We start from the raw sequence: 23,840 nt of genomic DNA, 5'->3' as shown, positions 1-23,840 counted from the left end.
CGGCGGTGGCGGCGGCGCGCGCGCGGGGCGCGGGAACACGTGGGGGCGGCGGGGCCATGGCGGAGCCGGGGCCGGGGCCGGAGCGGGGCCCGGCCGGGCAGGGGCCGCCCCCGGAGCCCCCCGCGGGCGGGGAGCAGCAGCAGGGGGAGCAGCAGGGGGAGCAGGAGGCGGCCGGCCCCGAGTGGAACATCCCGCCCAACGCGCCCGCCTGCATGGAGCGGCACCTGGACGGCGCGCACTACCGGGCAGGTGGGCGGCGGGGGGGTGGGGGGGGGACCGGGAATGGGATCGGGACCGGGAATGGGGTCGGGGATGGGAATGGGATCGGGAATAGGGCCGGGGGGTGCTGAAGCCGCTTCTCCCGCAGACGGAGCCCTGCTGCTGGGAGCCTCGGGGCTGAGCGGCCGCTGCTGGGCCGGCTCCCTCTGGGTGTTCGCCGACCCCCGGCGGGCCCCCAGCGAGGGTTTCTGCACCGCCGGCGTCCAGACTGAGGCGGGGGTCGCCGACCTGTGCTGGGTGGCCGACAGGGGCATCCTGGTGGCCTCCGACTCCGGTAAGACCCTGGGGGCAGCCCCCATTTTCCTCCCTTTTACCCTGCCGGTGTCCCCCATTGAGTTGGGGGCTGCCCCTGTGCCCCCCCTGTACCCCTCTGTGCCCCCCAGGCGCCGTGGAGCTGTGGGAGCTGGACGAGAACGAGACCCTCATCGTCAACAAGTTCTGCAAGTACGAGCACGACGACATGGTGACGACGGTGGCCGTGCTCGCCGGCAGCACCCAGGCGGTCAGCGGCGGGCAGGATTTCTGGTGAGTGCCCCCCCGCAGCCCCCTCCCTGCCCCTCAGCGGGCGGCGGTGCCGGGCTCTGACTGCTGCTCTCGTCCGCAGTGTGAAAGTCTGGGACCTCCCGCAGCAGGCGGTGCTGCACTCCTACAGAGGTGAGTGCCCGCTCCTCATGGTCCCGTCCCCGGGGCCAAGCCACGCTTGGTGCCGTCACCTCGGGTGAAGCAGGCTGTGGAGTTCCCAGCACAGGCATATTTCCTTCTCTTGTTCTTTTCTCCCTGCCAAAGCCGTGCTGTGAGACTCGTTTGTCTGCATCTCCAAGTGTGTTCTAGAATCTCTCTTCTATACTGAAATCTCCTTCTTGCACCTGCTCGCGTGATTAAAGCCATGTTGTTTTGAACTTCAGCTCGCCAGAGAATACAGATCTCTGGAGGTGTCTCTGTGATCTCTGGTGCCAGTGGATGCTGTGTTTTGTTCATTTGGCCTCTTCCCCCCAACCCTTTGTAACTGGCCTCTTGTATGGAGAGGCTTCAAGCTTGTTCCTGTCACGGGGATGGAACTGCGGTGGCTGTGGTTGGGTTTGGCAGCTCATCGGTTTGCTAGGGAGTAACTTGGGATGCTCAGTAACTCAGGATATCACTGACTAGAAGTTATCCTGGATCTGGGCATAAACCATTACACCACTGTGCCTTCAGAGAGCCTCGTTCCCTTGTCTGTGTTCTGTGATGGGGCGCTGGGAATATGTGGGAAGTCTGGGTACAGTCTTTGAGGCTCTTTATCCTTCTGTGCTTTTGGTAGCTCACTCCGATGCAGTGACATGTGTGGCTTCCTGTCCTGGTAAGGACACTGTGTTCCTGTCCTGTGCTGAGGTAAAGCTAACTCTGCATGAATCTACCTGATAAAAATGAGATTTAACTTTAAATTATTTGCAGTCAAATGCACTGATTGAAAAACCACCTGTTGTGTTCTAAGCTATTTCCGTGTGTTGTTTAAATGCTCCAGTGGTTGCACCGAGCGGATCTGTACAGGTTTGTATTAAAATGTGGGCGTTCCTAGCTCTGTCCTGGGGCTGACTGAAGGAGCTAACTTGATGTTAACGTCAGCATCGTTTTAAACGTGGGAAGAGACAGCGTGGGTTTGGGTGTGGGTCAGTAGCAGTACTGCAATGAATCTGGGTTTATGCCTACCCCCTGCTGCAAAACCATTGTAAAAACCTTACTTGCTTTGAATTTATAGGATGGCAGAACGTTACTCTGGGACACCAGATGCCCCAAACCAGCTACTCGAATTGGTATGTTTCTGAATGCAGTCACTGCTTGTGTATGTTTGTTGGTTTTGTTTGTTTGTTTTTTTGTGAAGAAATAAATTATTTTATGCCTAAGTTCTCCGCCTAACTTCAATCTAGTGACCTGACTACTTGGGTCACAGAAGCCTATTAAGGCCTAAGGAAATCTGACACTATCACAGGAGTAAAATCAGCTTCTAAATACTTCTTAGTGCAGTAGCAGCCCGAACTGGGATAGGATAGGAATGTCTTTGTATTGACTGCTCTCTTTACACTTACCCTCCTTAACTTACAGTTTGCAGTGCCTGTAATTACCTCCCTACCTCAGTCCTGTGGCATCCACAGAAAAGTGACATCTTTGCTTTGGGTAAGAAATGATCTTAAACTTTCACCAGACAAATCAAGGTCTTCTTTTTCATGACAGCTTTGCTAATAACCTCATTCTCCCTTTCTCTTTTAAAGGTGATGAAAATGGAACAGTTGCACTAGTAGACACAAAGAATCCTGATTCTGCCCTCAGCTCCACTGTGCATGCCCGACGTATCACGGGGTTTGCATTTTCTACACATAGGTACGGGCTGAGATACCGGTGTAGAGCGTGTGACTACATACCCTTGAAAGCCATATTGTTTCTTAGAGTAAAACATAGGGGGGTATTAGATTTGGTCATTTTATAGAGGAGAATTAGTAGTGAAGAACAGAGTAAGCTGAATAACGTCTGGTTTTGGAGATGTGTGAACATATAATGTTTTTGTAGCATTTGGAATTGGCCAATTCACCGTAGGGATTTTTCTTACTCCACTCACCTCACCTCGAGGAGCTTGCTTGCTTTCTGATGCTAATAGCACGTTGTTGCATAGTGTACTGACAACCTGACAAAAATTCATAAGATTTGATGTCTGTTAATTCAATTTACCTGGGTCTGGCTTGCTAGGACACGTACTTCTCACACATCTTTCCTTACAGCTTTCTTGTATTTGATTGTTCTGACTGTGTCTCATCTCTATCCTCTAGTTCACCCTTACTGGCTTCAATTAGTGAAGATTGTTCAGTAGCTGTTCTGGACTCAGACCTTTCAGAGGTGTAAGTACCCAAAGGGGCGTATTCACCGTGGTTGTTTGTCATGCTGATTTCTCATTAAGTTAATTGTTTATATGCTGAAGGGAAGATGAAAAGAGTCCTTAAACTGGGGAGCATCATCCTAACAAACTAGCAGTTAGGAAGTGCACAAGCCCATAAATTCTTAGTGACGGTGCTTTATGGCTAATAGAGTGTTCGTGTTTTCCAGGTTCAGAAACCGTTCTCATCGAGACTTTGTAAAAGGCTTATCGTGGTCTCCTTCAGATAATGCCTTGCTCACTACAGTTGGATGGGATCATCAGGTTTTACATCACACTGTCCCCATACCAACTGGTGAAGCTTCTGGAGTCAACTGTGTGAAAGAATAGTTTTATAAACTCATCGGTCTAAATTCCTTCCTGACATTACTTTGATTCCCCTGAAGTCAAAGGTGTTTGTGAACTGGATTGGTTACGGACTGGTGTCTGCCTTGAAGCTTGTGACTAAGAAGGTTTTTGTAGTAATTTTGAATTAGGCATAACTTAGTTACAAACCAGCCTTTACCCTCTCCTCAGGAGTTGGCTTCACCTGTGATAAGACTTCAGTATTTTACCCAGAAAAAAATAGTGACTTCAGGCACAGAGGAGTTTTGGAGATAGGATTAGGTATAATAAAATTAAATCAAAAAGACTTGATTCCTCCCTTGGTTCTTCAAGCTACCCACTGAACTAATAAAAACAAATTATTTGGGGAGGTTTAAAAAACAAAACAAAACACAAACCCACACCTCTTTACTAAGGTAGATGCAGAAGCCTTACCTGAGCAAACTGTTTGCTGCGTAAATACTTCCTTCCAACTGAGCAGGAAGACGTGTTGGCATTTAAGGCCAGAAAGGTTCCCCTGTTGTCCTTAGTGCAGCACGCAGCACAGAAGGCTGGCTTTTGCTATCTACTATTGTGGATAATCCCATGGTGAGCACTATTTGTGTACTTCTCCATTAGTATCAGAATACCAGTGCTTGGTGTGACGAGTCGCGTACGCTGTATGACAAGGATCCCAGCTGCAGCCCTATAATTAAACAGCTTTGTGATGGTGCATGACATGCTGAAATACCAGGACCTGTAAATGCTCAACCATTGGCTTGAAGCTGAGGCCAGCCCAGAGGGGCTGAAAGCCAAGAGAAGTTAGTAGCTTGACACCATGTTTCAGCTCCTCTGCTGAATGCAACATAGTCAAAGATAAGACTTGTGAACAAAAAGTTACCTAAGCAGGAAAACTGGACTAAGGATTTCAGTCTTCATTTGCTTGCTCCTGTAATCAAATTTGGTGATAAACAAGACTCCTCATGCACTTGCAGTTAGTGACTTTTTTTGCTGGAGACTTGAGAGGATGAAACATTCCTGTAATCCCCTGAGATGGACTCCACATAATCCTTAGAGGTGTTTTTTTTTTTGTTTTTTTTTTGGTAATATAACTCATCTTCCAAACTAAACTGTTTCCCTGGAACATATTTAACTGAAAATAAATCGCTTTGCTCTACACACATTGCTACTGTTCTAGCTGTGGCTTGCTCCAGACTAATACTTGCTAGACAGACAAAAGTGGGTCTTGGCTAATGAAATAAATACTGTTACAATAATGCTACTTTAGAATGATAGTGACACTAAACTGTAAATGGGCTCATCTCTCCATAAACCTTTACTTTTGTTGATCCAAATCATGCCAAACTAACTTAACTTTTAGGCCAAATAAGCTTTCTCAGTCTCTGTACTTTTTCTTCTTTTAAGCTTACTTTGCTCCTTATTGAGTTCCACTGTCATAACTGTTACAGAGCAAACTTTCTGATCTAGAGCAGTGTATTTTAAGGAAAAGATAAATGGTTATGAAAACTGACAAGTTCCCTCAAAACTATCCCTTAAACAAGCTAAGCAAAGTTAACAAGAAAAAGTTACACCTGTTACAGATCTCTGATTGTGTATTAAAAACTGAAACAGGTCTTGTGCTGGTTGTGAAAAAGGTGTCTTTGAGAACAATGGAAGAGTTTTAAAATAAATCATAGTGTTCATTAATAACTGGCTTTAAGTTTCACTGGGCCACTTCCATAATATTAAAGAGCTAGCTGAGCTCACTGATACAGCTGAAGTGATTTCAGCCCTGAAGCTGCAACGGTTCTTAAATAAACATGCACCACGTTGCTATTTAATGCAAGTAGTGTTTCCATGGTGGAAACACCATGGCTAAAAGAAACAAGTTCCCAGTATCAAGTGTTAAACCACATAAGTTCCTCGAATTGTCATGCAGTGGGTACACCACTACTGTCCATGGCAAAAATAAGCATAGTGGTGCAAGGCGAAAACCATATGGACAAAAGGTTATTGCTTAATCCTGTTCCGGTACAACTGCTTAAAGACTTTGTCAGAGCAGTAGCACAAAATGCTTCAGCATCCTGCAAATCTGGGTGAAGCTTTGTGTTCTGCCACGGGAGGGCAGCAGCTGCCAGCGTGACAGTAGTCAAAAGTTTGCACCTTCCTTTAGAGCATTACTCATTTTACCACTTGTCTTTTTCACCACGTTAAGAGAAGCACAGAAGAGCAACAGTTTATCTAGCAGTCACTAACCTGCTGTGTTAGCTTAGCAAGGGTATAATCACGAGGAGCCAGCAAGGCCATGTTAAATAGTCCCACCAGCATGCAGGCAGCACAGCAGAAACACTGACACCACCACATCAATGCTTGTTGACTTGTAAACTATCTGCAAAGGAATTGGAGAATTCTGTGGGTTTTGTGGTATGCTAACACTGCCCAGGCCACTTTACACGCTGTTCAGGTTTAGGGACACTAATACTTTATGGCCACAGTAAAAGCTTCAAGATACATCGCACGCTTCCCTAATGAAGAACCTTGTTCTGTAGCCAGGCCTGGATTAAAGAGATGGGAATGCAAATAAACAATTTGGAGGAGTGGAGAGAGTAAGCCACTATGAAGGCAAGCCTGCCTTTTATGTTGTTGCTTGCATTACTCACGCTGCATTTTCAATTTTAAGTACAACGTTCTAGTTAGGACTTGCAAATAAATATGCAAGTTGCGTTACTAATGAAAAGTTCAAAACCAAGGATGCTATTTATAGAAGCACAGGTTGAAGTGTAAAAGCTCTCAGCCTGCCTAACCAGCTGGATGCGAGGGGTGTTTCCAAAGCAAAGGGGCAGCTAGGGCTAGCTGCCTGTTCCTTCCTCGATCTGGCTTCTGGAAACAATTAAATTGCCACAGTGTCTTGTATCAGCTGCTAAGTAGGAATTGGACAAAGCCCTAGGTACGGTGAAATTCAGACTGTTACCGAGGCCAATTTGAGACTTCTTCCTGTCCTGTTAAGTCTACACGCAAAAATCTCAATAGTAGATGGACAATAGTATACTAAAAAGAGTCAGACTGCATGTAATAAAACAATACATCCAGACATATTTAATGCAAGAAGGTTTTCAATGGCACTCATAAATAAGAGACTTTGTTCAAAGGCTTTACAAGTAAAGCTATCAGTTATGCTACATTAGCAGGTACTTTGAGGAGAAGACGGCTGTAGGGGATGACTTATGTGGTATCAAGACTTGAATGACCAAACTTGGGAGAGAGTTGAAGTGTTAAGAACTCCATTGTCAGGTGTCAAGATAACTTCTAGTGCTACGGCTGGTCTGTAAGGTAGGTTGCTTTGCTCTGTTAATACCCCTCAGTTTCCTCCTCCTCTATTGCTAAGTTTTCATAGTGAAACAGCTGGGGGAGAAGGAGGAGAAACAGGAATGGTACTTGGTACAGCACATAGATCACCTGGGCAAGCAAGAGGGAGCTCTTCCCCGTTCTGGCAGAGTTACAGATTTAACTCTTACACTTCTTTGGCTGTCAACAGCCCTGACAGTGATTTCTTTGTAACGTGAACAGTTCCCAGTGGCCTTGGCCTGTCTAGTTGTTACTGAAACTCTAGTATTTTCCTAATGCACTCAAAAGCAGCAGGGATAGCCCAAAGTGTCTGAAGAATAGAATAGTTTCACTGCTTCAGACATTCTGGTTAACCAGTTTTACAACTGTGAACAGTCCTGCCTGATTTCATTACAGCTTAGCCTACCATGCATTCCCAGAATGGGTGTTCTTTGAATGAATAATGGCTAGTACATAAAACTGACTTACATTCTCAGGCTTCTACTATTTAATATAAACAAGTACACAGCTACCAGAAACAAGACATTCCACACTGTAACACCGTGCCTATTACAACTACATAGGAATTGTATGTGTGGGTGAAATAGTAAACATGAAATTCAAAGTTAAGTGCCAACATTGGAGTTTCACATTTTGCTCTGGAAAAAAAAAAAAAAAAAAAAAAAAAGAGAAACTTTTGCTGGGGCTATGTTCAGATTTAGGAAAGTTTGTAAGAGGGGGAAGATTGTCCAGAGACTGTTTGTGTGAATTTAATATAGACCAAAGTCTCCCAACAACTGTTTACATTTAAACTAATTTTAGGAATTAATTTTGCAGTTGTAACTCCTCATTGTGCAAACCTCTAGATCAGGTTGCAGTATTATCAGCGAAGCTTTGTTTTAGGTGAAAGTGGTGAAATTCCATCCGATAGTAAAACACAGCCCTGAAGCTATGCAAACATGATCACGGCTCTACTTCCATAGATAAAGAAGAATTCTCAAGATGCTCCTCACATGGGAAACTTCCTCACTGGGAAGGGGGGAGGAGGGCAAATGGCTATTCTGCATGACACTGGTACACTTAAACACCCAGGTGGCTACTCCATAGTTCCTTTTCTTCACAAGTGAACATCCAGTTATTTAAACTGTGTTATTTCAGTACCAGCTGGAGTGAGCACGTGTGGAAATATTCCTAGTCACTGTGACTTACTGGCATAACAACATCCTATGAATTAGCTATTAGACTGATTATGGTATTTGTGTTCTCATTTTATTCACAGCAAAGTAAAGTTCAGAATACTTTGAAGCCTCTGCAATATTTGAAACAGCTGTTAAATTATTAGGTAGAGTTGGGAATAATATAAAACAAATGTCAACAACGTGACATTAATGAAGATAACTGTTTTGAAAATTGCACTGAGGGAAAAATATATCACTGAGTTTTGAGTCAAATTGTAGAGCAAAATCTGCTTGCAACACAATGCAAGGTAAGCTTGAGTGGAACTAATGATACTGTGTAATGTTGAGAATAGAAAGTGCTTTCAATAAAAGTAGACTAATGTCTCAAAGTGCTTTTAGTTTATCAGTGATTAGAAAATACTCTCTACAAGTTTTTTACACCTATCTTACAGTGATTTTCAGCAAGTTTACCTACGAGGAAGATTGTATTTGTTCCTAAGTTCCGGAGGTTAGCTATTCAAAACCTGGTCAGTTACAGTGAGAGCACATTGCTCTCTGAAGCGTGAGATACCCTTTCAGACTATTTTATCCCATGGCATAGCATGGCCATCGCTAGCTCCTTCAGACAGATCCGGGGCAGAAGCAGACAGGCTTGCATGCACACTCAACACCCAGACAAGTGTTCACAATGTGCTAATGGGAATAGCTGGAGACAGGTCCCTCAGGTATGTCACTGGAGACATTTCACACCCAGGAGTGTCAAATACTTTACAACTACCCAAATTTAGCTTATCAGTCCCCGAAATCAAACAAAGCCAAGCCTCAGTTTATAAGAACTAAGTGGCTTAGCTTGTAGAGGTGGGGTTTATGTGGGTATTACGCGGCAAAGTAATCCTGGAAGAAAGCCCCATCGGTACCATTCTGTTGAGTCACTAATACCCACCACCTCTGACAAAGGAAAAGAATTGCTGAATGTCTTGTATTGCCGGAGTGCTTTACAGCCATCCAGTCCGGCCTCAGCCTTCCACGATGACTAATTAGCAACAGAAACATTTGCAGTGACCAAAAGGAACAGGAAAGCAAGGCCCCACGCTCCCAAAGCTGCTGACCCCTGTGGTCACACCCAGGGGAAGGGGGCTCAGACCTTTGTGGAGCTGCTGAGCCCAGCTCCTGGGGATAGGCACAGAGAGCCATGAGCTGTTTTTAAGGCACCAAGCTGTTTTTAAGGCACCGGTATAACTGATTTGCTTAAGGCTATTGAGGGAGGTGGTGATCTAGTCATCCTAAACTATTTCTATCCAATTGACCTCACATTCTTATTTTAATTCCCCTAGATTTAGATATACAGCAGCTTGCTTCCATTATGTATATCTCCCAGTTGTTTTCTCCCCACTCCCAAGCACATTGCATTTAAACCAATTAAAAAAACAAAACTGAAAACAGTCTCTCCAGTGGTGATGCTCTTTAAAGAGAACTAAGACTCTTTAGGCCCTTTCACTTTCTTAGAACACCTAACAAGCTGCAATTTTGAAAATAATACCGGGAGAATAGGAAGAGAAGGAAAAACACGTTTGCTCACGAACAGCAGCCGGTCCTCTGTAGTAACTACTCTCCATGACAGTCTTTTGAGAAGAGTTCAAGTCCCAGATTTGCTCTCTGCCTTCACCCTCTGTAGTTTCAAGCAGTGCATTCATTTGCTGGCTGGGTTGGGACTGTCCCTGGTGCCCAGGGAGGTGAGCCACTGAGGCACCTCTTCAGCTCTTGCCAGCTGAAGGACGAAGGTGGCAGAGCAGCCCCACGGACAAGCCTACCGGTGACCACTCTGGTAGGCGTAGGAGATAGGCTGCCGTGTCCCGGGTCTGACCGTGAAGGTGTTGGTGTGTCCGCTGTACTGTGAGCTGCCGTGGGCAGGTCTGGAGGGAAGACAACAGGGAAAGTCACTGAAAGCCAAGGAAATCCCGCATCTTTATTCCAAATAACTGTGCTTTTGTATCAGATCAGGAAAACTTTCATTCTCCCCTGCAAGCAGCCCCCCAGTAGCCCCTCACCCACGTCTGTGTTTGCTTGTGATCAGCATGGCCACCGTGATGCCATTACTTCCCCACTGCAGAGCTGGTGGAGCAAAAGCCACTTGCAAAGCTCTTTTCTCCACTGCTTGTGGTGGGTGACCCAAGGTGGTGCTTTCATGCCAATTTCCCTAGGGTCTTTATAACAGCCATGGAGCAAGACCAAAGCCATCCTTTGGTCCTGGTCCAGGGCTGTTAGAACAACCCACACTGCCCAGCCATACCACACAAGCCCTCCAAGCACCAACGGGAGGCCAGCTCAGGGAGGCACCTACCTGCCGGCTGCTGAGAAATCCCCATTCTGCGCCTTGTACTTGGTGTCAGCACCGCCGTATGGCCCGGCTTTCCCAGCTGAATCGATGGATGTCCGCCTGCCCTGCGTGCTGGCGGGGCCATTCCGGTGGGCAGAGCCCAGGCGGCGAGCCCCCTCCCCAGCCGAGGAGCTGTATGCCCCAGGGCCGTAGGATGAGAGCGCGCCCGCACCCCGGGCAGCTGCCCTAGGGTAGGAGCGTTCAGGCTCCGAGACGTAGAGCCGCTTTTTGATAAGCGGGCGGCTGTTTGGACCACGGCCAAAGTAGCCAGCAGAGCCACCGTAATCTGGATAGAGGGGCGTCAGGTCGCTGTTCCTCCTGCTCTGCTCCACGGGCTCCTGTCTGTTCCCGTAGTTGTAGCCACGGCCGTAGCCGGGCCACCTGAAGTACCGTGGTGCCTCCGAGCCCCGGCTGCAGTCGGGGAAGCTGGGGCACTTGCGGTTCCCCTCCCGGCTCTGGGGGATCCCATCGCCCTCATCCGCCTCGTTGCTGAACTCAGGGGGTGGCGGGATGATAGCGTAGTCCAGCGTCATCTCCCCATTCTTCTCCTCCTCCTCGTCGTCCCTGGGCATGGCAGAGCGGGGGGGCTCGGGGCGTTTCGGCTGACCCGACTCCAGGAGGCCCCGCAGCAGGCTGGAGGCAGTGGCCCTCTGGTGCCCGGGGGGCTGCCCCTCACCCACCACCCGTCCCTGCTCCGAGGAGCTGGAGAAGGAGGGCGGCTTGCTCTGTCCTGTCCCTGACACGGGCCGGGGCACCACGGTGAAGGAGTAGGGCCTGGACTCGTGGCGGTAGAAGCTGGTGGTGGAGGTGGTGTCCGACGCGGCACTGCCGAGTTTGGGGGGTGGCTTTGCCCGTGGTGGGCCCCCCGCCTCGCTGCCCAGCCGCCCCCGCTGCGCACGCTGCCGGGCTGCCAGCAGCAGCGCCATGGGGGAGCCCCGCTCCACCCGCTCACCCGTCACGGGGTGGATCAGCACCTCCTCCTCCCCCAAGCCCGAGGCTCCTGGGGGGCTGCTGGATGAGTTTTTGGGGCAGGGAGGCTCAGCCGAGCCAGCCCCGGCCCGGTGCACTTTGTACTGGAAGATGGCAGCGCCAGGCTGCGGGGCTGGGGAGACGGGGGGCGATGGGGGAGTGGGAGCAGGGAGCTCCTCCTCTGGCTTCTGAGGCGGCTCTGGGGCACTCACGCTACTGTCAGGGGACTTGGGAGCAGTGGTCGAGCTCTCCGTGGCCTTGTCAGCAGCAGGGGTGACAGGAACGGGATGTTCCTCCTGCCTGGTCGGCTCCTCAGCAACAGCCACCACCGGTGCTGGGAGCAGGCTCGGGGCTGGGAGCAGGCTTGGGGCTGGTTTTGGCAGCACTGCATCACCCGGGTCAGGGGGGCTCAGCCGCAAACGCGGGGTGCTGCCCCCATCCTCAGGGCCCTGCTTCTGGCCAGCAAGCCCCAGAGCAGGCTTTCTTTCTTTCTTCAGGGAGAACACAGCTTCCAGCTCGTTCCTGATTTTCATCACACTGCGGGGCTGCACAGCCAGGTTGCTCTCGGGAGCTGGTTGTGCCTCACTGGGGGGGCTGCCCATGGCACTGGGGGGGCTGCCCATGGCACTGGGGGGGCTGCCGGGCCCCTCCTTCCTCTCCTTCTCCCCTCCCGTGGGTAATGGCAAGATCTTCCTGGGAGGCTCAGTGAGCTGGGGCCCATTGGGGCCAGACACATGGTTGCCAGCATGGTTGGTGCTGCCGCCTGCGGGCCGGGGAGCTGCTGGCACCTCCGTCTGCCTCTCCTCCCTCCTGGGGGAGCGCAGCAGGGCCGAGAGCTCGTGCTGCAGCCTGCTCAGGTTGCCGGCATCCTTCCAGCTGTCCTCAGAGGTCGGGTAATCCGGAGGAGGCAGCTCCAGGTCATTCGCAGTCAGAACTTCGGGTTTCGGAGGAGAGTCTTTGCTGGCAGTTTTTGGCTGGGGACTCTTCTCTGACTCTGAGCTGGGCAGCGGGGACCGGCCGACGATCTCTGGACCCGGCTTGGGGCTCAGCGGTGGGGGGGTCGGCACAGCCATCTTGGTGAGGGGCTGTCTCAGCGGGGGATTTCTTTCCTTGGCTTCTCCTGCGTGAGCTTTGGCTGCGGGTCTTATGGTGAAGCATGGCGGGAGGGGAGGCCGGGCATGGGGCTGCCTGGAGAAGGGCTCCTGACGGGCGGGCTGGTTCTCCTGCACGGGGATGGAGGAGGACCGTGCTGGGGCTGGAGGAGGCACCTTGAAGGACCTGGGGAAGGTGAGATGGGGCTCGGGGCACTGCTTGGGGGGCTGCAGGCTCTCCTTCGGGCTGGGGGCAGCCGGCACCTGGGCCTCAGTGGTGTGGAGTGGTCCCTCGGCGTCCGCCTGCCTCGTGTTCAGCACAGTCTCAGACTTCCACTTGGAGATGCCGTTGGTGAAGGGCACGGGGGCCTTGGAGAGCGGTGGGGCCGGTGGGATGAAGTCTGGAGGGGACAGCATGCCAGGGGAGGACAGGGTGGAGGCTGGGGGTGGTGGAGGTGCCATGGCAGGAGGTGGTGGCACCGTCTCGGGCGGTGGCAGCGGTGGTGAAGGCGGCCGCATTTCAGGCGGCTGTAGGGCTGGTGAGGCTGGAAGCGGTGGCGAGGGGGCCCGTGCTGTTGGTGGAGGCGGAGGGGGTACTGATGGTGGTGGAGGGATGTCTTCATCCAGCTCATCCCCGTCAAGAGCCTGCGGGCGCAGGTCCCCCACCGAGCTGTACATTCGGTAGTTCCCATTGATCTGGGAGCCAGGGCCTGCAAGGAAGAGCAAGAGCACGGTGGCATGAACACCTTCTCCATCAGCACCATGAAGCCCAGAATTGCCTCTGGCCAGCAACCCTCCTAGGAAGCCGGTTTATTTTGCTCAACAGCTGTCTGAAGCTTGCTCAACTGTAACAGCCACTATGCCTCACCCCATAGAAATGAATTCATTTTCAAGAACTTCAAAAAGTTATTAATAGCAGGCTTGATTTTAGCATTAAAAATCTCATGACCAGACTGTCTGCTCCAGAGTGGTACATGCACACTTCTTTCACAGGATACCGCAAGCCCAAGGGCAGGGCACTGCTGAACATATCTTCTCTTAACAGAGAAGATCCCTTACCAAGAGCTGCTTTTTCTTCAAAGTCTTCTGGCACTGACGGCGTTGGCACAGCCACCCCGTGGGATTCCTGGGCATTCTGCAATAGTTGAGAAAACAGAGCTGTTAGTTTGATGCCCAGGGTATTAGAACAAAGGGCAGTAGGATGTGTGGCTGGTAATTCATCTCAGCAAACAGGAGCCTGACGGGATGCAGTGCCATTTCCTGGACACGAGGTACTGCAATGGCTGCTGTTGACACTGTTCAAGGGGACAAGGAAAGCAATAAAGGTTACACAAACCACAGGGACACAATTCCCCACGCTAGTCAGGTACAGACAGGCTGTACAGGAGGACGGCTGTTTCACATCCAAGCCTAGAGCTCCACAGCGTGGGATCAGCAGGATTAGTTTCTCACCATTCACAGACCAAGCCAATTTTAATAGCTCCCACTGGTTTTGTGGGTATTACTCTCCAGCAAGCGCTGACAGCCTCTGCCACAGTCACGTACACACCACAGTCACTGAAGTTGCAGAAAGGCTTCCAGGTTTTTGGGAAACTCTGGCACCAGCATATCTGAACAGTCTGGGGAAAACTGCTACTTGTGTGGTTTGTTTCCACTCTCAATTGCTCCCTTAGCATTCAGGCTGAAAATTCAGCAGTGCATTTAGCTGGTAGAGGACCATGCAATTTAGCAGCCTACACATTTGTGAGGATGCTTACAGCTAGGGCAGTTTAGATAATTATAACCACCCACTGTGAGATATTCAAGGCATGTTGACTCACCTAGAGTGCTGACCAGGGCTCCTGCCTCATACACCTGCCAAAAGCAGAAAGCCTCTCCTCTTTCCTCCAGTGACTCACTGCTGAGACTGCTCCGCAGAGGGATTGGAGCTGCTCACGAAACGTACACTAACGCGCCCACGTCCAAAACACAAACTGATGCTGAATCAGGCTGTCAGCGCAGACGTAAGTGACCGAAGCAGTTGACTGGGCTTTCACATACCAGCGATGGGAGAGACCATAGTGAGGAAATATGAGGAGCTCCCAGGCCCCTGGGCAGCAGTCAGGGACACTCCGTTCAGCGTTGGCTCCGTCCTCGCAGGGCCAGCCCTGTTGCACTGCTCCTCACCCCAGGCAGCTGTTTGCATTAGCTGTTAACAGTCCGTTGTGCAAAGGAAACATCCTACAGTCAGTCTGCACCACGGCTGTGCGCTGGTTTTCTGTACACAAAAGCCTAGATAATAATCAAGCCGGTGCCCTTTGCCTTTCACTGGTATTAGCACTATTTTTACAGGAGATTGCTGTAGGATTCCAAAGTCTCCTTGACCAAAGGTTAAGCTCAGTGTATCCAGCACGTTAACATTACACACCGCGCTGGGTGTAAGGAGTTCAGGAACGTGAGAGCTGCTAGGGCAGGGCTTACTTTAGCAGCAGCAGCAGCCAGAGTTCCTTCAGAAGGGCCCTGGGACCCCCCTACCCACTACCATCCAGCAAAATAAGAAGAAAATACACATGCTTTGCTTGCAAAGCCTAGCACCTTGCAGATTACCAAAGATCCTCTATAACCACAAGTGAGTGAGCCAGTTATAGATCAGCCTGGAGAGAGTGAATGGGAACACACAGCTCACGGGATTGCACCACTGATCAGGCAACTTCACGTTGGTGGAGAAGCCAAGGTCTGCTAAAGCATAAAGACAGATCAGTTAGTGGCAAAATGAACGAGGTGAGCCTTACAACCTCATCTAAGACCTCCTTACTGTTCCTAAACACACAGAACGACGGAGGGGAGAGATCCTTAGGTTCAGCTGAAAGCCGGAGGGAAGATAAAGGGTAACAGAGGCACTTCAAGATCTGAGGATGAAATTGTCCAGTGCAATGAGATACCAAAGGCCACACAAAAAAAGCCCGGCAGTTTCCATTTGCTGTGAAAATTCATTGCTGCCAGTCTTGGGAGCACCCTGAGGATACCTGCTCATTTAGAGAGAAACAAAAACGTCTGAGCACTCATTTGACCTGAATTAAAATCAATGTATGCATCATACATTTGGATGGGAGTAGAAAAGAAACAGCAGACGGAAGAGTTCTATGCAAAATTGGAGGAAACAAAGTCCACACGTCATAGATGAGTAGTTTTGGACATGTCATTTCAGCAGGTCCTACAAACCGGGCGAGCCTGTTTCACACTAAAAATTTCTGTTGCAGTTGCTAAAGCTCAGCATCTCAAAAAAAACCACCCATCTCCATGTCATAAGCTGGCTTCTAAAATGGAAAGCATCTCCAGTACGCTGCCAGCCTTGAGAGATGACCAGAAAGATTATTTTCCTCTTGTGTTTGCTAGGGGCGCGACCAGCTCAGCAAAGCTCCAGCTGATTCAGAGCTGGCTGCTGCCTCTGGTGGGTGGTGCAGCAGGAACCTGCATTTCCAGTCGGCGGTGCTCAGATTGGATTTGGGTGTGCTGAGGATCCCGCTGGGGTGAGCTTTCACTGGGATGACCAGGAATCCCTGAAACAGATATCCCTTGCCCTCAGTGAAAGAGATTGCCTGTCCTTACCGTCCCCAGTCCTTCCCATGGACTTCCCCTGGAAGCCCACGCTCCCCATATATTAAATGAGCTACGGTTCGAGGCCATTCCTTAAAAAGGCACCAAAATATAACTGCCTTACATCTTGGGCATCTTAAAAAGGCCAAGCATTTCCCCAAATGTGGACAGCTACCTCCAAACTCTTTGTTTTGAAGCAGAGCCTGGGACATCTGGTGGTTAACCAAAGGAATTTAGTCCCGCAGGCTGCCAAAGCTCTGCCCTCACCTGCAGCTCCCAGGAAGCCACAGGGAATGGGGAAAGGGAAAGGGGATGCTGTCCTGTGCCCAGGGGAAGGGGACACTGTCCTGAGGGACAGCCAGCGCCCCACAGGGCAGCTCACTGCTGGGGGCAGGCAGCAGAAGAGCTGCCAGGTGCCCATGGCTGAGGCACCGCATCGCCCTGGCTCACACCCCCCATGAATGTGCCACAGCTGCCCCTCACCGGGGAACACGGAGGGGTGGGATGGGAAGAAGGGGTTAAGGCAGGAGAACAGCCTGGTGGCTGCACTACAGCCCAGCGCCAAGACGGATGTGGCAGCAGAAGCGTCTGTGCCAAGACAAATCAGAATCAAACCTAATCAAAATAATGCAAATGTCCAACACGGACTGGTCCTTAAAAAACGTGGCTTACACCCACTGATTTCCTCAGTTAAACACGGTACTCTTGGAAAAGGAGCAGGGTGAGAGGGACCTTCAGAAGGGCCATTGTTGGGAACCCCCCCCCTGCGCCAGCTGTGCCTTTGAAGGCTGCAGGCAAACACCACTGCCAGGGTGACAGCCCTGAGTACTTATTCCATTTGTGCTGTTCGGTCCAGAAACACATTCATTTCCACTAGTAAAACATTTGGAAGCTCTGAGAAGATGCCAGAGCCCAGCTGTGCTCTGCAAAAACCCAGTCCCAGCACGGTCACACACTGAAGTCAGCAATACCAGGAGTTTCTCAAGCACCACTCCTACTCAACCCAGCTCACACAGGATTTCTTTCACCTGCTGTTGTCTTTTGGAAGGCATCACAGAAGGCACAACCCCTTTGTGCCCATAACCTTTGTAACTTGCTAATTATGCACTCGAATTGATGTATAACCCCCACAATTGTCCTCCAAATGACACCTGCACAACCCCACGAACTGCTAATTGTAGCTGGCTGACAGCAGACCAGCCCATGTGCTGCTGTAGGTGATGACGGCTCTAAAAGGATGAGGATGTACAAGGAAAACATCCCCTGCTCAGAGAGGATTTACTTGTCAAGACAAAGGGATTTTAAGTGTTTTACTGTCTTCAGTGACCTGCGTGCATCACTTCAGGTTTAGCTGTTGCCCTTTCCAGAACACCTCTGAGCAGTCATGCACTTCCCTGTGGTCTTCATGAGATAAAACCTTCAGAAAGGTGCATTATACAGGAGAAAAGCTCGGCAGCAGAGCATCGAAGCCAGCAGCAAGCACCTGTGGCTTTTGGAGACAGCAGGGGGGGATCTCAGCTGGGTTGAAGACAGCTCCAGGTCCAGCTGTGTTGGTGCTCACTGCTGTGGTCTCCACGTCCAGCTGCTGCTGAAGCACTCGTAGCTCTGCTCAGAGCTGTTTCGCCCACCCAGAGACTGGGAAAAACAGTCCAATAACCATGTAAAGGTTCACCAGCATGTCCTGATAACACAGGTGTGACAGCCGCCCACAGCTGCTCTGATGCAGAGAGCGAAACCTAGAAACCACGGCAGCAAACCCCCGTCCTGCTCCCACTCCCAGCCTCGCCCTCGGTGCAGCTCCGCATCGCCTGCTCGCTGCCAGCGGCTGCCTTCACCTCCTGGCGCACGCTCGTGGTGCTTTGATGCTCGCCGTCAGAGCTCATCAGGTACGCGACCTCAACCACTGCAAGCTCAACAAGCCACACACGAAGATGTTGTCTTGGGGTTAACTCCATCTGGCAAGGACTTGCAGATCTTTCCTCCCTGTCGGCCTCTGGAGAGTCACAGAGGGAGCGACAGGGTCTCTGCAGAAGCCGAGCTTCTTACAGAATAAGGAAAAAATGCAACCTCACCCACTCCCCAGTTCGCATGGTTGCTGAGCTTGTGATATTTGACATTCATGCCTACTGTTTGTTATGAGACAGAGGAGACTCACAGGAGGGTGTTCCGTGTGTTGGACAAGATTTCCTGTAAAGTTTATTAATGGAGAACTTACATTTTGAGGGTCCTAGAAAGGAGCAGGCAGTTAGGAGTCACTGTGCCAGGGGCTTTGGTCTCCCTGTGTTCAGAGGAATTGCAACAGAGCCAGAGAGTTGCTTTTCTACGTGCTTACATTTAACTCTCCCTGGTCTCCCACCAGAATGAAGTGTGTCTGGAGCTGGTGCAGGCAATCAGCCTCTGCACAGACACCTGCTGCATCGCCTCCTCGCTCCTATGCCAAAAACGTGACAGCTCTGCTATCTGCTCCATCCAGCAGCATGCCTGATCCAGAGAAAGGCTGCCAATAGTGCTTACAAAAAATGCAGCGCGAGCCAGTTCTATCACCTACGTGCTCAGCGATATTTTTAATTGAAAATACAAGTCTGATAACACGTTTCTCACCCAAGTACCTCACCTACATCCAACACAAATCCTGAACTTGGATCACCTGTTAATCCCTTGTATCCACCATCATTACAGAGTGGTTTGGCTTTTCATTTATTTTCTTCCCCCTAGTAGAGGGTGAGAGAAGCAGCCAAACCAGCAGGCTCTGGGCACCAGCTATGAGCTCTGCTGTAGCCAACCTCAGCAGTGAGCCTGGTACTCACCAGAGGTAAGAAAGTCAGCAGCGGCCGGACTCTCGGACGAGGCTTGAGTGTTGCTGTTCCAGAGTCGGTCATCGTCCCGAAACGATTATCGCCATAATACACTTCGATCACATCACCTGAGGGGAAGAGAAGGCTGTCAGCAGCAGCACTGTGTTCAAGGCAATGGGGAAAAGTGCTGGACAACACTCATTTCAGGAAGCAGGACCCAGCTGGGCAGCCCTGGCACCCTGCGACAGCAAGAGCCTTCCCGGAGCTCCCAGTGCTGGGCTTGAAAGAGCACGGGGCAGGCCAAGTCCCTCTGAAAGGTTTATTTCTAATAGCAACTAACTTAAATTTACCTCAGGAGAGTCACCAGTCAGCACAAGCATTCAATTCACTCCACACCCAGGTTAGGTTTGGGGAAGGAAAACACTTTAGGAGCAAACAGATCAGCTCTTTACATGATGGTGAGGCTCCAGCCCCCAGGACTGTGACTGTCCAGAGATGACACAACAGCCTCTAAGTACGGGCAGGATTTTATTTAATTTATTTTGTCTCATTTGTCAGCAGCTGGTACTGGGGGGAGGCCGAAGCCAGGAGCCCACACCAAACCAGGAGCTGCTGCCTGTGGACAGAGCAGCTGCATCAAAGCACAGAGCTAATTACGGGTTCTTTGCTTGGCCCCATCACAACAGCACGACCCCACTGCCTGCACAGCAGGGAGGGACAGCAGGCATGAGCCTGAGCCTGGCTGCCCGCTGGCAGCAGCACGGTCCCTTGGGACTCAGGCGGATGACAATGTCTTGCTGGGACATCTCTGGGACACAGAGATGGACATGGGCTCCCCCAGAAAGTTTTCTTTCTAACCCTTTTGTGTTTTTCTGCCAGCAGGACGGGTGCTGAGGGCAGTGGCAGGGAGATGCGGGGGACATCACACCACCCGCAGCATCCTTCTGCATGCTGGAGCAGTTCGTCTGGCCTCCAATGCAATTGACACTGGAGGACAGATCATGCTTGCCATAACACTTTCAGACTCCTGCCCTACAAAGAAAGGCTGGGAGCGTCTTTCCATTAAATGCCACCACGAATGAAGAAACTGCGGCAGAAAGGCTGTCGCAGAGCCCTGGCGTCACGAGCAGGGGAAGCTATCAGGTCCTCCAGGTTCCCAGCCCTGTGCTTTTACCTTCAGCCACGCCTTTTGGGCTGGTTTATTTCTGACGGTGAATAAAGCTCATAAAATTACTTTAATTACGTTCTTTGTGTCTGATTAACAGCATGAATTAACAAGCAGAAGCACTGAAGCATGTAAACCCCACCTTGGCTGGAAGGAGATACACAAATAATTCACAGCTAAGGAGACCAAATTACAGCACAAGGGTTTGAGAAAGGAGGGGGAAAGCATGCAAAACGGCTGTGAGCAGGGAGAAAACTCAGCCACAGCGTTCCCACCTAGCAGATTTCAATAGTTGTTTTAGAGAGAGGAGGCAGCAGACAGCCAACCCCTCCACTCCAAGACACTGACTCTGAGAAGCAAACACATTTTTTTTCCCCTCCTTAAGCAATTTGGAAGCGCAGTGCTCAAACTCCCGTGCCAAGGTGTGAAGCGCAGAAATAGTTTCTGTCAAGTCCTGTACGGAGGTTGAAGGCTGAGGAGCAGAAGAGCGAGGGTTGCATAAGCCCCGCACAGGCTCATCACCATCACCCAAGCCTCCCAAACCTCCAGGCAGTGCTTGCCCAAGAGGAGCCACCTGCCCTGCCTGCCTCGGTGACCAAAATGGTCCCAACAGCCGCCTGAGCCCCCTGCCCAGCCTGAGTCCCCCCTGTGCTGCCACCCCCTGCTCAGACGTGATAACCTTAAAGCAAACAAGATGGAGAGAACAGGCATTGCAGACAGGTAGAGGAGGCCAGAAGGCACAGCAGCTTTTCTCTAAAATAATAATAAATTAATCAAAGCGGATCCAACTGGGGTTTGGATGGATGACATGCGGTCTCACATGACAATGCAGAGATCATTACATGAGTACCTCTCCAGCTAAAACAAACTCAAACGCCTCAAACAGGTGTTACAGAGCCCCTTGGTCTTCCTCTCATCAGACTACAAGAAGCTCTCTCTAAGTCTCTGCCCTCTGCGGACCAGCAGAGATCAGGCAAGAAGCTTCCAAGGAAATGCAGCTTTGCCCTTAGTTTAATGGCAAAAGGGAAGGGCAAACGTTTATGTGCATCCCTGCAGAAGAAAAGCACTTGTACAAACACCTGCAATAAGGAACTTGACCATGCTAGGGCTGGACATGAGCTACCCCAGGCTCCGGAGGGGTGAATGAATCTGGAATTGCCTTGAGACATAACACCTAGCCTAGCAAGCATGCGAGCTTTTCCTTTCTCCCATCCAGTACACCACAAGTTACCCTGGCAGACATCCAGCAGTGTCCATCATCCTGCCGCTGTCCTTGCGGTCAGTCGTTACTTCCTTTTTTCCCCTTATCCAAAACCTCTCTCACAAGGGCATCTTTACAACAGGGGCATTTTCTTCACCTGTAAAAACACTAACCTGTGGTGCTTTGGTGATAGTAGTCCTACCAACAGCTTACAACCTCCCGGCCTGTAAGGGGCCCAAGTGACAGAGGAGAAGCTGCCTGGATCCCCGAGATGCCAGCAAATAATTATTGTTATTGCTAGTTTTGCATAACCCCCCGGGTGACCCCACATTCAGCAAGTAGCCAGCAAGAAATAAGGCCAATGCAACATGAGAATTTGGATTCAGACAGCTTCATTGAGAAGAGGCAGAGTTCAGACACTTGAAATAACAAGAATTTTCTATTAAATAAGTCACTGAGTAAGTAAACTCAGTGAGAAACTGGATTAAAGATCACAAGGTCTTTGATCCTAGATTACTAAGCATCTCTAACCTGAATGCATTTAATTAAAGTAAAATGAAGTGCTTGTAGTTGTGTTTTCTTTGCTAGATAAACAGGACTTGCCTGCTGAGAGCCTGTCACCAGCAAGACCTTGCTCCGCCAGCTTCCTTTCCTGGAAGGAGGCTCAGGAAACAAACGCACCTTCCTTCGCAGGCTGTCGGAAGCGGCTGGCCCTGACTGTGCTTTGGCTGCTTTCTGGTGTTCAGCCTGTTCTGAAGATATTTGTGTCCTCTCAGTCATGGGAAATAAAATAAGCAATTTGCAGCACATGCAATGGAACTCCTTCCTGCTCCGGGGTTGCATCACCTGGAGTAGGCGCAGCCTGTCTGACACCGGGGTATCCACGGCTCGCAGCGAGGAGGCGGCATCAGTCACTATATTCAGGAATCTCTGAGTCAGTGACATGCAAACCTACACCCATCGCACGTTGCCTAACTTCTGTTTACTCTGTATGAAAAACTAAGGTGGGGATTAGCAAAGCCAGTGGACTCCTTTTGGCAGCAACAATGGCATGAAACTATGCGGCAAATATTCAAGAGACAGGGCCTGGGATGGGACTTCAGTGGGTACGATGGAGGAGTTGAGGATGCCCTAAAACCTGCCCCTGGGCCCGTCGGGCTGTGGGCACGCCACTCCTCACCATGAGCACGCACCTCAGCACACGCTGCGCTGAGCGTGGTCACTCAGCCCGCGTGTGTCACACTACCCCATATAAACGAAATTAATGGCATAAACGCCAAGAGGATGTTAAGGAGTGATTCAATGGCCCTTATTTACACTTGATTTCAAAGACTCCTGGCTTTTACTTTGCAAGTTGATCCCCACAGCAGCTCCCTACACCTGAAAGGAATGCCTTTGTACTGCAATTGCAGACACGGAAATCAATCTTGTAATAAGCAGACACAGCGACTTTTTCTTTCCCTTTTTTTTTTTTTTTTTTTTTTTTTCTCTAATCCAAACCACATCAGAGGGAAGCTGGAGTTCTTCTCAGGTTTACGACAGTTAGAAACCAGCAGGTTTTTTTTCTGTGTGCAAGAGCTGCGTGGAACTCCCCATCGTGTTCTCACTGAACCTCAGCTCCTCCAGCCGCCCTTTGGGGTGTCCCCACCCCTCGATGGCAGCGGGACGCCGCTTTGCCCCACACTCGCTCCCACTTTGGAGCCTTGGCAGCTCCTGCTGGAACCTCGCAGCCACCCAGCTTGGTCCACAGACGGCTCTCCCTTATCTACCTGGCTGCTAACTCGGCTCCCTCCTACACGAGCCTGCAGGGCACGGCATTGCACTCAAACCCACGGAGAGCGCAAATAAACCCCGGCAGCACGCCGGCCTCCGCTCGCCTCGCTTGGAGCCCTCCGAGGGGCAGCTCGGGAGCCAACAACGAGCTCCGCACCTTTCCGCACCCCCTGCACCCCGCTGCGCACCCCCTGCCCCGCTCCGCACCTCCCCGCTGCGCACCGTCGGGGCGCGGGGACGGCCCCCAGCGGCCGTGCCGGAGCCTCCCGCAGCCTCCCCGAGGGACGAAGCTCGAAGGGCCGGGACCGCCGCCGTCCCCCCGTGCCCCCCGCATCTTTCCCCTTCCCCAGCTCTCCCCTCCACGGGCACTGACCGGTGCCGCCCGCGCTGTCGGAGGTGACCTCCTGGGTGAAGATCCAGGGCGGGTTGGTGGCGAAGAGCGAGGTGGTGGTGGCGGCGGCGGCGCCGTGCTTCTTGCCGAAGAGGCGGCTGAAGGTGCCCTGCACGGAGTGGTGCTTCTTCATGGCGAAGGGACGGCCACCGAGCGGCTCCGGGGCCGCGCCGCTGCGAGGGAGGCAGCGGGGCGGCAGGAGCGAAGCGGAGCGGAGCGGGCCGGGCCCACCTGGCCCCACCTCCGGCCCCTCCTTCTGCCCAGGTGCCTCCGCAGCACCGGGCGCACCCCGGCCGGAGGCTCCGTGGCCTCCCCCGGCCGGCCTCCCCCGAGCAGCCTCCCCCGGGCAGCCCGGGCCCGGCCGGAGCTTTCCTCTCGGGAGCGCCGAGGGGTCCGGAGGTTCCCGGGGAGCATCACCGAGAGGTGACCTCCACCTCCCTGGGGGGAGGCTGCCCAAAGTCTGATGCCTCAACAAGGTGTGATGAAAGTCTGATGGCAAAAAAAAAATCGGGACTT

At 51.3% G+C, this 23,840-nt stretch overlaps 2 protein-coding genes across 2 annotated transcripts; one reads left to right on the top strand and one right to left on the bottom strand.

Moving 5' to 3' along the window:
• The first annotated feature begins 46 nt into the window (after positions 1–46).
• On the top strand, positions 47–5,194 carry WDR77 (WD repeat domain 77). The gene is made up of 10 exons (XM_084497835.1): positions 47–249; positions 368–553; positions 663–804; positions 884–933; positions 1,577–1,647; positions 2,015–2,069; positions 2,359–2,430; positions 2,526–2,634; positions 3,078–3,146; positions 3,352–5,194. The coding sequence occupies exons 1-10, from the start codon at positions 57–59 to the stop codon at positions 3,509–3,511; spliced, it is 1,107 nt and encodes a 368-aa protein (XP_084353961.1). The 5' UTR covers positions 47–56; the 3' UTR covers positions 3,512–5,194.
• On the bottom strand, positions 3,566–23,530 carry LOC311423606 (uncharacterized protein C6orf132). Its single transcript, XM_084497834.1, has 5 exons — positions 23,307–23,530; positions 18,807–18,922; positions 13,483–13,558; positions 10,328–13,133; positions 3,566–9,899 (listed from the first exon to the last, which is right to left on the bottom strand). The coding sequence occupies exons 1-5, from the start codon at positions 23,455–23,457 to the stop codon at positions 9,794–9,796; spliced, it is 3,255 nt and encodes a 1,084-aa protein (XP_084353960.1). The 5' UTR covers positions 23,458–23,530; the 3' UTR covers positions 3,566–9,793.
• Between the last annotated feature and the right edge of the window lie 310 nt (positions 23,531–23,840).

This window comes from Aythya ferina (genome assembly GCF_964211825.1).
Source record: "Aythya ferina genome assembly, chromosome: 25".
In the NCBI taxonomy this organism is placed as follows: Eukaryota; Metazoa; Chordata; class Aves; order Anseriformes; family Anatidae; genus Aythya; species Aythya ferina.
Note: the sequence above shows the minus strand (reverse complement) of the source record. Positions and strands in the feature narration are given on the sequence as shown.

Excerpts from the sequence above, each read along its gene's own strand:
- LOC311423606 (XM_084497834.1), bottom strand. The coding sequence starts at position 23,457 with ATGAAGAAGCACCACTCCGTGCAGGGCACCTTCAGCCGCCTCTTCGGC. Across the intron at positions 18,923-23,306 it reads CGACAGCGCGGGCGGCACCG|GTGATGTGATCGAAGTGTAT; the intron begins GTCAGTGCCCGT and ends TCTTCCCCTCAG. Across the intron at positions 13,134-13,482 it reads TGAAGAAAAAGCAGCTCTTG|GCCCTGGCTCCCAGATCAAT; the intron begins GTAAGGGATCTT and ends TCTTCCTTGCAG.
- WDR77 (XM_084497835.1), top strand. The coding sequence starts at position 57 with ATGGCGGAGCCGGGGCCGGGGCCGGAGCGGGGCCCGGCCGGGCAGGGG. Across the intron at positions 934-1,576 it reads GGTGCTGCACTCCTACAGAG|CTCACTCCGATGCAGTGACA; the intron begins GTGAGTGCCCGC and ends TGCTTTTGGTAG. Across the intron at positions 2,635-3,077 it reads TTTGCATTTTCTACACATAG|TTCACCCTTACTGGCTTCAA; the intron begins GTACGGGCTGAG and ends TCTATCCTCTAG.